Source organism: Pseudorca crassidens, chromosome 14 (genome assembly GCF_039906515.1).
Source record: "Pseudorca crassidens isolate mPseCra1 chromosome 14, mPseCra1.hap1, whole genome shotgun sequence".
NCBI lineage: Eukaryota > Metazoa > Chordata > Mammalia > Artiodactyla > Delphinidae > Pseudorca > Pseudorca crassidens.
This window is the reverse complement of record NC_090309.1, coordinates 61,550,149-61,565,184: the sequence shown is the minus strand read 5'-3', so window position 1 is coordinate 61,565,184 and position 15,036 is coordinate 61,550,149. Positions and strand designations below refer to the sequence as shown.

Sequence of the window (15,036 nt, the reverse complement as noted above, 5' to 3'; positions counted from 1 at the left end):
GCAACTAAGAGTCCACGAGCTGCAACTAAGGAGCCTGCCTGCCACAACTAAGACCCAGCACAACCAAATAAATAAATAATTTTTTTTAAGTATATAAATAAAATAATAAAAACAGACAGGCCACTCAGAAGTAATTCAAATTACTTACAAACTTAAACAAATAGTTCTATTTCTTTAATCCCCAACATTCAGGTCATGGTCATAATTAACATCAAAATATCAATATAGTTATTATTTCCCTGAAGTTTCCAACTGTATTTGCTCATCAACTTGTTTTCTGACATTGCTTTGGTATTTCTTGGCTCTAAGAAAATAACTTTAAAAACCCTAAATATGGGGCTTTCCCGGTGGTGCAGTGGTTGAGAATCCGCCTGCCAATGCAGGGGATGTGGGTTCGTGCCCCGGTCCGGGAGGATCCCACCTGCCGCGGAGCGGCTGGGCCCGTGAGCCATGGCTGCTGAGCCTGCGCCTCTGGAGCCTGTGCTCTGCAACGGGAGAGGCCACAACAGTGAGAGGCCCGCGTACAGCAGAAAAAAAAAAAAGAAAAAGAAAAACAAACAAACAAAAAAACCCCTAAATATATAAGAACAGAAGAAAGTAATAATTCAGAGATAACCATCTTTTTATAACTCCATGAGACTGTGCACCACCTAGAAGGTCCTTATAGTGACTGGGTTAGACTAGTACCAACATGCAAGTCTAAATAAATATAGCCTAAGGAGTCTGCTTCAATACTATGTAACTGTCCAGACAAACTTAACTCCCAATATCCACTCCAAATGACTAAGAAGTGATATAGTTATCTTAGTGATATTTCAAGAAATGGGCTTTTTTAATGCCTGTGTGGATTTCCAATTTGTACCTCCAAGGATCAACAATATGTTAACAGTGGTTTCTGAGGTACATAAGTTAAGGGTAACAAGTTTGCTAAGTCATCCATCTCTCGATGAGGTCACCAAGGAAATTAATCAAAAAGATCCCATGATGGAAGGTAACACAACCCCTACTCCTTTGAAGCAATGATTCCTCTGTTGAAACCTCTGATCACTCCCTCCCCATCTATTTATTCACCATCCTTTCAATACTCAAAACTCCACATAAATTTTTATAAATTGAAGCAATCTCAGCAAGTATATTGAAATTTCTCTATTTACATATTATGACTTAGTCTGTGTCTGATGCCTATAACAAAAACCCCAAATGTACTCATCAATGGAAAAAATAATAATAAAATAAACTCTAGATTATCCATACTAAGAAGAGAACAGCCAGGCATATTCCAAAAATAATCTACAAAATGTTTTAGAGTGTCTATTTTTGCAGCAGATTCACTTTTCTAATTATATATTTCATTTAAGTCAATATTCTTAAGTACACACCAGCTGTGGAAAAAGGAGGAGCCTGAGTGAATATAAAACACAAAAGGAAGACAAGCTAGGATAAAACATTGACGCTCATGATCTGCATAAGAACTCACAGCAACACGCACCTAAGCAAATAATGCCTACCCTTAATCTACACACTTTTCATTGCCAACTAATTCTTAAATAGTTCAAACAAAACAAAACAAAACAAAATCAGTATTTAAGTACCACTATTTGAAATTCTGAAGATGAAGGGCATAATTAACTCAATGGTTTAAAAGCAGCGTTTAAGAAGGAATCATGGATTCATTTGAAAATCAGATGAAAGATGCAATAATCAATTTTACACACAACCTGGTTGAGGAGTGAGAGGGGATCATGGATACACAAAAATTCATCCATGCATAATCCCAGAAAGCCTCAGAAGGCTTCAAAGATATACGATCATAGGCAAACAATATATACTATGGTTAAACATCAAGGCTTATAGCAAGCAAGCAAAGTTTGTTCTACCATACTGTTTTCACAAATCTGTATGAAGTCCCTATTGGCCTTACCATATTGTCCCAAATTTTTCCAGAGCCTCCACAAGGTCTGCTTCCACCACAGATTCACAGAGTCCTCGAACATGGACAACGGGTGAAACAGAAACTTTATGATGACTTCCACCTGCCTCCTAGCAAGATAAAATAATTTCTAGTTAAAAACTTTAAAAGTCTAAATAAATTGCTCTTTTAGTAAACCCATCTCTGCATTAAAAAGCAAACATTAAAAAAAAAAAATCCCAAACCAAACTGCAATTCATAAGTTAGCGAAAGGACCCGAGAGTAAAATCACTAATTAAATGTTTGGCATGAAAATTCTGATTTCTTAAAAGGGAGCATTCTCTCTCAATAAGAACTACAGATAAGTTATTTAATAACTCATTTCAACTTCAACTTACATAATATTGTACATCAACTATACTTCAATAAAAAAATAACCTTCAACTTCAAGAAAATCTCAGAAAAAAAGTCAGCAGATACACAGAGCATGCTACATGCTACAATTGGAAACATACTTTATATTCATAATTTCACTTCCATAAAAATCAAAATCTCAAGAAGACCAAATGAACAAAAAGTCCCAATTAAAATTTCTTCTTTAATATAAAGATTATATACTTTATTTTTCCTGCAATATAGATTAATATCATCATTTGTCCTTGTTTAATTGGTTACCTAGTCCCACAATAATTTGAAGTTACTCAGTACACCTGACAACTTAAATTTATACAAGATACCATCTTTGCTGATGAACAAGGAGTACTCAAAAATACAAGCCTTGGGAAATTTCCTGGCTGTCCAGTGGTTAGGACTTGGTGCTTTCACTGCCAGGGCCTGGGTTCAATCCCTGATTGGGGAACTAAGATCCCACAAGCCGTGTGGCACAGCCAAAAAAACAAACAAACAAACAAGCCTTCCTGGGCTTCTGTGAAGTACTGTGTATCTTTGAGTATGCCCAGCAAGAAGTTTTAAAACATATGGTCTTAAACTTTATTTTAAAAGGGACTATGTAGGAGAATTAGCTTGAAAATGAAAATAGCTCTCATTTACTTATTCAAGTTCTATTAAGACAAAGATCTGTATTTACAACTAGCCATTGGGTACCTCTCTTGCATCACTTCAGAAATGACCTCCATAAAAAATGAAATCTTGCCATTTGTGACAACATGGTTGGATCTAAAGGGTATTATGCAGAATCTAAAAAACAAAATAAAGCAACAAGCAAAACAAAACAGACTCACAGATACAGAGAACAAATGGGTGGTTGGGGGGAGGGATGTGAAACAGGTGAAGGGGATTAAGAGGTACAAACCTGCAGTTACAAAATAAATAAGCCATGGGATGTAATATACAGCATAAGGAATATGGTCAACAATATTATAATAACTTTGTATGGGACTGATGGTTACTAGACTTATGGTGATCATTTCATAATGTATGCAAAGTCAAATCACTATGCAGTACACCTGAAGCTAACATAATATTATATATCAACTATATTCCAATTAAAAAGTAATTTCTAAAAGGAAAGAAATGAATTCCAAGTACAATTCACACGTATACCAAAAAAATCTATTAAAGGAAAGGTTTTTTTCTCCTATAAACAGGAAAAAAGGGTTTTTCCTCCTAATCTAAAAACACAAATGTTTTACCATTAAAACTTAAGAATCATTTTAGGAACATTAAATCCCTTTTTGGCTATTTTTAAAGACTCACCAACTTTGCTTTATTATCATAAAGACTGTTAGAAAATACTGTAACAGTCTTGTGCCATGCCAATAAAAAAAGTCCGAATTTTAAAATAGAACTAATTTAAGTATATAAAGTAACCATGAGACTATTCTTACACTCTTGTCAAATCCAACAAATAAATTAAATCCTTTGCAAATACTAATTCAGTCCTTGGAATTTTATTTGAATTGCTTATGCTGAGTTTTTTCTATGGTTCAACAGATATTCATTACATGCCACTAAGTCTGAAATGAACCATTCTGATTGTACCCTATGTATACCAACACTTTATTAGCAACTTTAACAAATGCGACCGCCTCGGTGAAACTCAACAACCAAATGTACATTATCCTCATTAAGCTCTTAATTACTGGATGACAATAACACAGGAAGAAAGCTCTAAATAATACCTAAAAACCTAACTTAGAGAAAACATTTAAAGTATAAATAATAAGTTTTACTCTAAAAATAATTAGACAATAATAAACTACAAGAAATAAGACAGTCATCTCCTTTGGTCCTTAGAAATGAGCTAGCAAAGGTAAAAATGCAAAAGAAAATTATATTGGCCTGGGCTCCTCCAAAAGTAAAAAATAGTGGAAGGAAAATTTCAGACTGAGAGTAAAGACAACAACCAAATGCAGTATGTGAGCCTTCATTTTACAATTGATAAAAACTGCTACAAAAGACATCTTAGGGAAAATTGGAGAAATTGAATTATAAACAGGATATTACTGAGTTAGCCAAAGAGTTCATTTGGGTTTTTCTGTAAGATGTTTTTGATTGTCTTAAGTACCATTATGATGGCAATAGCTATATGAAAAGAATATCCTTATTCTTAGGAAAACTGTGATATTTAGGAATGAACTATCATGGTGTCTCAACTTACTTTCAAATAGTATAGAGAAAAAAAGTATGTATATAAATATATACACATATAGAGATAAAATCCCAAATGGCAAAATGTTAAAAACTGCTGAATCTAGGTGAAGGGCATATGTAATTAAATATTTTACATAATAAAAAAATTGGGAAATTATTGTATAATACATTTAAGACCTACGAAAAGGTATGAAGAATATAAAAATATTCATTAACTCACTACCCAGTTTAATAAATAAAACACTAGGAAGAGGGAGCTGAACACATCTCCTCTTCCTACCTCCCTTCCCAACACAGAGAACCACTATCCTGAATACAGTGCTAAAAAATGAGTACTTTTCAAACTGGTCTTCTTACAAAGAAATGGATTATAGGATCAATTTTAAAAATCTCTCAAAAGATCTGATTTTAATACATTACTACTTAATTATATTTCTTAAATGAAACAGATCAAGATTTAAGTTATTCTTTAAAAGCTGAAAGATGTTAAATGCAATCAATATGGTACTCAGGGGGAGATATGATTATCTCAACCTCAAGGATGAGAATATATCCCATACCCTCTGTATTTCCCTTATTCCCACTCAATGACTCTGCCTTTCGTGAGTTTATCTACCTTGATATTTCTCTATTTTTAAATTATGTCCCCTTTTCTTTTTTCTTTTCTTTTTTTTTTGCGGTACGCGGACCTCTCACTGTTGTGACCTCTCCCGTTGCGGAGCAACAGGCTCCAGACGCGCAGGCCCAGCGGCCATGGCTCACAGGCCCAGCTGCTCCGCGGCATGTGGGATCTTCCCGGACCGGGGCACGAACCCGTGTCACCTGCATCAGCAGGCGGACTCTCAACCACTGCGCCACCAGGGAAGCCCTGTCCCCTTTTCTTGAACTTAAAATTTTCTCATCCTTTCTGTAGTTTATTTAAAAAATTAAAAAACCCTAGTGTTGTTTCCAAATATAAAACTGATATATTAAAGTTATCTATTCAAACTATATTTTCACCACCCCTCTTTTTCCCCACAAATACTAACATGTTTCTTTTTTTATAAATTTATTTATTTTGAATTTTATTTATTTTTTTACACAGCAGGGTCTTATTAGTTACCCATTTTATACATATTACTGTATATATGTCAATCCCAATCTCCCAATTCATCACAACAATAAATTTATTTTATTTACATTTATTTTTGGCTGTGTTGGGGTCTTCGTTGCTGCCTGCGGGCGAGCAGGGGCCACTCTTCACTGGGGTGTGCAGGCTTCTCATTGCGGTGGCTTCTCTTGTTGCCGAGCATGGGCTCTAGGCGCACGGACTTCAGTAGGTGTGGCTCGCAGGCTCTGGAGCACAGGCTCCGTAGTTGTGGCGCATGGGTTTAGTTGCTCCATGGCATGTGGGATCTTTCCCGACCAGGGCTCGAACCCGTGTTCCCTGCATTGGCAGGCGGATACTTAACCACTGCGCCACCAGGGAAGCCCCTAACATGTTTCTTAAATCAACATTTTATCTCTACCTATACTATATGGTGGTGGTAAGAAATCTGAAATCATCTTCAGAGCTTCTTTTACTACCCTAAAATTACCTCCTGTAAGCATCATACTATGCATCTGAATCTTAAATTGGTGAATAGTCAGTATTGTTTACTCCATCCATATATTAATACTTTGACCACGTCTTCTAAAGCTTAAGGAGTATTTTTTAATCCTTTCTCATACAGAAGCTCAAATTCTTTCCATTTCAAATGTTTAGTTATCTAGGCTCTCTCCTGGTCTATTTATATCTATTATTTATCAGACTAGAAACAATATTCCAAATAAGTACCCAGCAAATGGAGGCATACCTGCAATTTCCGTATACTTTTTTCTTTTTTAATTACTCAATCCCTTCTTTAAGTAAACTGGGTCAACTATAATGAAGACATTATTTGGTCCTCACTGCAAGCTACAGACCAGTTACAAACCCCCAGCCCCTCTTCAAAGGCTACCTCAAAGACAAACTCCAATAACATCCATCTTGAATGCCAATTTTGACGACTGCAGACTGAAAACCAGGCTTAACTAAAGAGAAGGGAAGCTCAGAATAGAATAGAATATAAATGAAGCTTCCATATGAGAGGAATGAGAAGGGCCCATTAAAGCTCTCGATATAGTAAAACTGTAAACTCACAAAGGCAATGCATAATGTCCTCAGGCTTTTTGTTTTCCCAACATCTCCACGCATAACACGTGCTCAACAGCCACTGAACAGCCTTTTCTATCCTCCTATAAATATAATATATAAAAAAGACCAAGCTCAAATTCAATAATTCATCCTCCAAAACCAAACGTGCACAGATCCACTGCAAGTGATTATCAGCCTCTCCTTAATCACCTCCAATGACAGGAAAACACACTACCTTGTGAGACAATCTACTATATTTTTAGAAAGTTCTTCATAATATGCATCCAAATCTGTCTCCCTGTAACTTCCTACACAAAATGGCCTTTGAAGTCAGACAAGCGTTTGAATATTTGGACATTTACTGGCTGTGCGATCTTACGCTACGCTACTTACTTAACCTTTCTGAACCTCAGTTTCACTTTAAAAAAAATAAAACAGGGCTGCCCTGGTGGCGCAGTGGTTAAGAATCGCCTGCCAATGCAGGGAACACGGGTTCAAACCCTGATCTGGGAAGATCCCACATGCCGCGGAGCAACTAAGCCCGCGCACCACAACTACTGAGCCTGCGCTCTAGAGCCCACGAGCCACAACTACTGAGCCCCCGTGCTACGACTACTGAAGCCCGCGTGCCTAGAGCCCGTGCTCCACAATAAGAGAAGCCACCGCAATGAGACGCCCACGCACTGCAATGAAGAGTAGCCCCCGCTTGTTGCAACCAGAGGAAGCCCACACACAGCAATGAAGCCTCAACGCAGCCAAAAATAAAAAAAAAAAAAATTTAAATAAATAAAAAATAAAACAAAATCTTCATCACTTAAAATTACAACAAATAGGACAAATATGAAATGTCTAGCACAGTGCTAGATGTTGTTATTAACAGGGTTCGGTAAACATTAATTGCCACCTCCTGTCCTTATCTTCATTTCCCTCTGCTACATAACCTTCCTATAATTTGAAAGGATTTCTTAAATCACACCTAAGTTTACGCTTCAGGCTAAATGTCCCCCAGAGTCTTCTGTCATTCCTCTTATGATATGATCTTGAGTGCCTTCTCTATTCTGGTAATCATTTTCTGGATACATTAGAATTTATCAAAGTACTACCAAGAAATGAGTACAGATTTCCAGATACTTAAGATTATCCCCCCTTTTACTTTGGATACTTCACATAGATCAAGGACAAACTAGTTTTAAGGGACAGCTGCAAATAGCTTTTAACTCACACTATACTTAGAGTTAACTAGTACATGGTTTTTCTTTTTTTTGTTTTAATATTTATTTATTTATTCAGGCTGTACCGGGTCTTAGTTGCAGCATGCGATCTCTGAGTTGCAGCATGCATGTGGGATCTAGTTCCCGGACCAGGGATCAAACCCAGGCCCACTGCACTGGGAGCACAGAGTCTTACCCACTGGACCACCAGGGAAGTCCCGGTTTTTCTTAAAATTAAACAATCACATCTCTTTACTTGATCTTTTTCTTAATAGAGCAGATCCAAAACACAGGAAACCCTTTAATTTTCCTATCCTAAAATGTTTTAAGGAACATTTGATCACATAACAAAAATAACTTTGATTCAAATAACTTCTTAAAAAGTAATCTTTATTTTTTTTGCTCATGTGGTAGAAATCCTTTGGTTTTGCCTATCCAAAACTCCTTCCCCCTTCTTGTGGCTGAACATAAAAACAAGCAAACGAACAAACAAAAACTCCTCAACCTCATATTATTCCACTGGTATTCTCAGTCACACAGTCGTAACTCCCCAACTTCAGAGGTAGTCCAGTGACTAGTTGGGGGTAGGGAGATATAAAAAATGGCTGATCAGAGGGGATAGCTATGGACTCTGAGGGAGAGACTGTTCTTCTTTATTTACTAGCTATAAAAATGTAAGCCTAGCTTTATCACTATATAGAGGAAATAGAGCTGAAACATGGAAAGAGACAGAATCTAGTCCCTATGACATCATCTAAAACCTTCGATCCTGCCATGCCTAAAACTAATGCTACAACTTGGCATTCATAGTTATTCGGGCCAATAAATTCCCTACGCCTGCCCCCTTTTTGTTGTTTAAGCTCATCTTGAGTTGGTGCTGTGGCTGCAACTGCAAGCTTTGAAAGTTGTATTCAATTTCATAGAGGGAAAATATATATTTTCACTCCTTTATAAAATAAAGCACTAAATGATGTAGAATCACAGATTTTTAGATATGGAATTTTTTTTGTAAATTATATCCCATCACCAAGAACAGCACCTAGCACATGACAGGGCTCAAGTATTATTTTTTTAATGAGCTAAGAGATCACAGTGATCATCTAATCCAGCCATCTCATGTGATAGGTAGCAAGTTGAGTTCCAAAGAGGTTAAGTCACAAAGCATGTTGGTAGCAGAGCCAAGACACCTGCTCTGGTTGGGCTTAGGGCTCTATTAACAGCACTTTTCACTATATGTACTAACATGAAGAAACTGTCACTTGTTAAAACCAAAAGATAGTAAAACCTACTACTTTTCATTTACTTCCCAAAACTAAGCCTAAAATTCTCACTCTACTGCAGCAGCTCAGCTAAATAAGACACAGGACATTACCGTTACAGAAGCCTCAAGGCTCTGGCACTTACCTCTGAGGTACACACCACAGTGTAGTTACTATGCTCACTGTCACAGTCTCTAAACTTTTCCTGTGGGAGCTAAGCTAACAAAGTGCCTTCATCCCATCTCCCATTCTATATTCATCCCAATAAGCCATCATAATAGTCTTATCATCTCTGTAATTCAGATCATTAAAGTTTAACTATATCTTAAATTCAAACTAGATTCTCTATATAATGCATATTCCTTTGTTTGGAAATCCTAGGATCCATATTTTTTATTTTGGCATTTTGCCATCTTACAAGTCTATTTATTAAAAGTTGAGAAACTTAAATTTTCACCTCATCAGCAATCACTTTAACAATCTTTGATTTGCCTGTTTAGTCACTAGCAGAATAGAGTAAAAGAAAAACTTAAGTCTCTAAAATGCATTAGTACTCCATAAATTTTTATTGATACCAATCTCTATAAAAGCAGACTTTTTTTTGTAAGTAAACTCCCAACTCAGTTCCTCAATCGGTTTTGCCAAGTGAAGTGCTAATATTCAGAAGTCAAGCTGCTTTCATAAAAGTTAGCAGATACAGAAGTTTACTATTATGATCTTGAAGATCATGCCTGTTAAATTTAAGAACACAATTTACTCCACAAGAATAAAGTAATTGTATAATACATAGCATGAACCTCCATAATTAAGCTTTGTTCAAAATGCAGCCCAAAGAATTTGAAACACTCTGCGAGTTTTTGCTCTTCAAATTAATACCAGAAGACACAAATTTGAAGAGTGTCTTACTTCTCATATCCAAACTACAAACTCATTTCTCTTTACACCTTAAAACATCATTCACAATTCATCCTTAAATCAGGAGCATTTGTAGAAACAGTTTTTCTTAAATACTCACATTCCTCTTTAAATCTAGTTATTATTAAATAACTCAAGGAAAATGAAAAGCCAAACAATGTAAATCATTGAAGTCTTACTGTACACTTTTACAAACTTCCAACTAGCATTGAAAGAATTACCTATCATTGTACTTGATCTGCATTTACTTAAACACTTTGTACAAAGGGGCTGGGCTGAAGTTGAGTCAAATCCTTTTCCGTTAGATGAATTACCATATTTCTTGATGATGACGCACTAGACAGTAAACTTCTATTCAGGGCATTCCTGTCCTAGTAAAATTATTATGCACAGGTTTCCATAGTTGCAATGATTTCAAACAAGTACCCAAAATTACACGAAGAAAAATGTTTAAAAACAGGAAAAATAATCCTTCATTAGATTTCACAGTACAATACTGGTTCTACTGTTAAATAAAAGCAATTCACCCGCTCCTAAGAAAAAACAGCAATAAGATAAACAAAATTTGAATTTATAACTCAATCTGCATACATTAGTTCCTGCCTGGGTAATTTAAAAGCTGCATGACATTAATCACTGAACTACAACTTCAGGTATGGAAAACGTGAAGTTCAACTTTCACATTTTACATTGTAAGAGAACTCAGAACAGTAGTTAACTGACTTTCCCAAGGTCACACAGACTGTATGCTAGCTAAGACTCCTGACTCTCCCCAAGACCTGTCCAGTGCTATTTCCACTGCTAAATACAATTCACTTTGGATGTATTAATTATACATTATTTTCTTCCCAACATCCAAAATAATACTATTGGCTTAATATTTAATGTTTTCAAAAACAACTTTTGTAAACTGGTTAAAGTATCTTTCCAAGACACTTCATGTAAGACATTTCATGCTACTGCATAAAAACTCGAGCAAATTTTTGGCAAAAGAAATACACTGATCCAATGCATCTAAGTATCAGTTATAAGAGTCCAATATTCCAATTGTGTTTTCAATTTCCACAATGGAGTTAGCTTTGAACTGAAACTTCCTAAGAAAAAATGCACTTTCTTTATTCACACTTTCAAGTTGCATTTTGAATACTCCAAATATTCAGGAACAGAAGTAGAAAGCAATATCTAGCCATAATAAAACTATTTTTGGGAATTCCCTGGGTCCAGTGGTTAGGACTCTGTGCTTCCACTGCAGGGGGACACGGGTTCGATCCCTCATCAGGGAACTAAGATCCCACATGCAGAGCAGTGCAGCCAAAAAAATAAATATTATAAATAAAAATAAAATTTCACTTAAAAAATAAACTATTTTATTTAGAGGAAGAAGAAGCTCCTTTTTAAAATGTGTTGCAACATTATCGTATTTGTAAACTCTAACACCGGGGATTACTGACCAGAATTTTTTACAATAAAATGCAAACAAGAGCTAAAAGACTTCTAATTTCCCTCTTATTAAAGGTGAAAAACATTTTAATCTAATATTAGAATATATGTGCACTATTTCGTAAATTTCGGGTTAAGTTTGCTTTAAAAAAAAATCACAATTAGAATGTGTTAAATGTTTAAAGAACATCCAGTCATTAAAACAGCTTAAGCGCACCAAAAAGGGCAAAAACGTTTCCTTTGCTTTGTTTCCTTAGTTTCCATCCAGCTGAAGCTGAGTTGCCACTTGCTGTGGATAAAACGATTTTCACATTCCTTCTGCCTCCATCTAAGCTTTCTGATGAGAGAAACAAGAATCTAGGAACGTGTGTTTGATGCAGTCCTGAGTTCAGTTCTTTTTGTGGAACGAATTGGGAACACACTGCCCATGAAGAACTGAGGTGATTTTAAGATTTCGTTTTACTTGTAAGTAGGCGTGTGCGAACACCTGCCAACGCATTTTATTTTTAACCGAAGAGCTAAACACTATACTAAGCAATCATCAGGAAACTGGGGAGCAAAGCGTGCGCGCCAGGCCTGCCAAGAGTAAAAAATTTTTAATTAAACCTTCAGGGGAACTGGGCGGTGAGTCCCAGAGCTTAATTTGTCACTTAGCGGCGGCTCTCCTCAGGACCCAGGCGAAGAGAGCCCTGGGCGGAACCAATGCCACCATCCCGTGATTGTGACCAGCGCGCGGATGCTGCGGGCAGGGGGCTGAAGGGAGCGGGTCGTCAGACGCCGGCCAGCCGCCCGAGGAGTGAAAACTAACAAAGGGCTAATCGCGCACCAGAGCCCCCCGGAGCGGAAGCAACGCCTCCCCGCCGCCCCCGCCCCGCGACCCTCCCCAAGTTCGGGCCGGCAGAGGACTCGCTGCGGGGCCTGCGGCCAGGCCGGGACCGGATCCGCGGTCGGGTTGCTGGAAACAGGTAGGGCGAAGAATAAAAGCCCCAAAGAGAAGAGCCGGCGCTTCCCGACCCGATCAGCGCAGCGAAAAGGGAAAACGAGGAGGGCGGGAGGCCCCGAGGCCGAGTCCCTGCCGCTGGGCCCTGCTTCCCGGGGAGCCGCCAGGCACGGCGGTCGGGGCGCCGCGCTTTGTTACCGGCTGTGAGAAGCTCCGGCCGCCGCCACCGCCGCCGCTATCGCCCCCGCCCCGGGGCGTCGCTTCCCGGCGGTTCTCGCCTTCCTCGGCCGAGTAGTCGATCTCCCCCTCCTCAGTCTTGAGGCGCTTGGCCTGGCTCTCGTACTCCCGATCCTCCTCGTACGTCTCCCTGGGGGAGGATGAAGAAGAGGACATGGCGGCGGCCGGAGGGACCAGCCGGCTAACGGGTGGGGGTGGCGGCGGGGCGCGGGCCTCGGACGCCGCCGGCCAGTCCCCGTCGCGGGCAGCGCCTCTTCAGCGAAGGTCTGCGCGGCCCGGCTGTCCGCGTGGGCCGCGCGCCCAGACGCCGGGTGGGTGCGGAGAGTGCGCGGGATGAGGAGGGCGCCCCGGGAGGAGGCTCCGGAGCGGCCGCTCCCCTTTATCACGGAGCCAACATTCAGCCTCTCCCTCCTCCTCCGTCTCCGCTCCCAGTCCCGGGGAGCAAATCTAAGGATGGGGACGCGACCGTGGCTTCCGGTCTTCCCTCCTCCCCTAATCCACTCCTCGCCGCCCAGGCCGAGCCTCCACCCCCACCTTCGCGGCCGCCGTGCAGGATCGAATCCAGCCTCAGCCCGCGGGAAGCGCGCCCCCCCAAGCCCGGGCCTCGCTCCCTATTGGCAGAGAGAAAAGTCGACCAGGCTTCCAATTGGCTGCAAGGGCTGTTCGTCAAAAGCCGCCCACGGCCCGGCCTCGCCCCTCTCCCTGCACCTTTCGAACTCTCAGCTGGTTTGCTAGTCCTGACCGCTCAATGCCCGCAGCGTCCGGATCTGGAGCCGTGGCTACCCGACGGCCATTAGCACTGTTGGGCCAACTGGAGGTGAGGCGCGGAGTGAACCCCGGCGGACTAGGAGGCGTGCGGTGGGTCCAGGCCTGCGGTGTTAACCGCCCTCCCGTTAATTTAAATGCTTTTATTACTTCTCTTCAAAAGAGAAAATCCCTGCAGAGACATCTCGCAGCCCTGAAACTACAGGCTGTGAGGGGAGAAAAGGGATTAGAATCGTGAAAGTAGCCTTCTCCCTATGTTGTGTGAAAAATCTGATACAAGTGGATGGACTCTCTCCCCGCCCCTAAGTAGATATTACAGAACACTCAACATTTACTGAGGTGCAAGTGTGAAGAAAGCCGCTCGTTTGATCGGTTAGCACTCGGGTCTTCTGGACCCTTCTTTCCTGACAATTACGGGAGACTTGTATCAAGTCCCAGCTCCCATTAAATGTGTTTTAAACCTTCCACATAAAGTTTCTTCCTGCATGCCAACCCCTTCCTTTCTAGGCGATTTATTTCACACCATTTATTTTTGAAAGATATGAAAGCCTATCAAAAGTGTTTGTCCTTTGGACCACACACAGCTCATTTCCTCTGTGGAGCCCTGAGGCCTCCGCGAGCTTCTAGTTACTGCCCTCTCTTTTTGCAACAGGGCCCTTTATACCCACCTACTAGGATGTTCTTTTTTTCAAGACTAGAAGCGTTTGGAGACAGGAACTGTGTGTGCTCTTTTCATCTTTGCAAACCCAGTTCCTGTACAGTCCCGGGCGCAAGTTCCCTGCTCAACAAGGCTGAACGAGTGGGCCTTGGGAAATAAAGGTCCAGTGTCAGAAGAGGAACTGGCAGATCTCCTGCAACCTAGCTGCCCTCTGTGACTCTAACCCTTGGAGGATTGCCGAGGATCAAGAGTCACTTAAGTGTTTCTAATGTCCTTGTCCCTCAGATGCGTCCCTAAGTGTGGCTCTTCCTTTCCTAATGGGGTGGATTTTTCCCTCCCCCAGCCTATTGTCGCTTCTTTCCAAAGCTATTTCCTCCCCCCCAAAAAGCCATTTGTATTTATTGCTGACAGTGCTTTAACCTACGTTTGTTTTGTTACTTTTATAATTTACACTGCCTGTCGTTTCGGAATCCATTTGCAAGCTTCTTTACAACACCGTACAGCTATAATCAAATTCGTGTGCGCCTGCAGGTGTACACTGACAAAATAGAACTAAAAAACAACTCGAATTTTATTTTTCTAAATTATGATAAAATGGAAGTAGAAGTATCAAAGAGGGAGCTGCAGAGCTGGGTGCAGATGAGGAAATGTTGCCAGAGCACTGGGAGCAGTGAGCAGAGCTGAACGGCCTTGTACAAACTTCCCAAATATTTTGTGTGATAGTGAAAATATTTAAAATTCTCAAAGCCTGCATCCAACCTATGGATTATACCAGGTTAAAATGCAGCTCTCACACCAATCAATTGGTAAGGAAGCCCAGCCTTGCTGAACCTTGCTACTATACTCAGCGTTTACTTCACTAAAAGTAGGTTAGAGTCAATACGTACTAGTATTAAACTTAATTCTTTTTTCGGACAGCTCAAATCAAATTGTT

At 40.0% G+C, this 15,036-nt stretch overlaps 2 protein-coding genes across 6 annotated transcripts in view; one reads left to right on the top strand and one right to left on the bottom strand.

Moving 5' to 3' along the window:
* The window catches only part of HNRNPLL (heterogeneous nuclear ribonucleoprotein L like), a 36,680-nt gene extending 23,565 nt beyond the window's left edge, over positions 1-13,115 (bottom strand). The window contains exons 1-2 of one of the 3 annotated variants that reach the window (XM_067703213.1): positions 12,641-13,115; positions 1,922-2,040 (exon numbers count right to left, since the gene is read on the bottom strand). In XM_067703213.1, coding sequence (XP_067559314.1) covers positions 1,922-2,040; positions 12,641-12,835 — 314 coding nt within the window. In that variant the 5' untranslated portion in view covers positions 12,836-13,115. Of the gene's footprint in view, positions 1-1,921; positions 2,041-3,013; positions 3,107-12,640 lie in introns of those variants that run through there. The other 2 variants (XM_067703212.1, XM_067703214.1) reach the window with 2 other exon arrangements.
* GALM (galactose mutarotase) overlaps positions 12,225-15,036 on the top strand; it is a 104,878-nt gene continuing 102,066 nt past the window's right edge. The window contains exon 1 of one of the 3 annotated variants that reach the window (XM_067703217.1): positions 12,225-12,467. The gene's annotated coding sequence lies outside the window, so the exon portion shown is untranslated. Of the gene's footprint in view, positions 12,468-13,237; positions 13,497-15,036 lie in introns of those variants that run through there. The other 2 variants (XM_067703218.1, XM_067703216.1) reach the window with 2 other exon arrangements.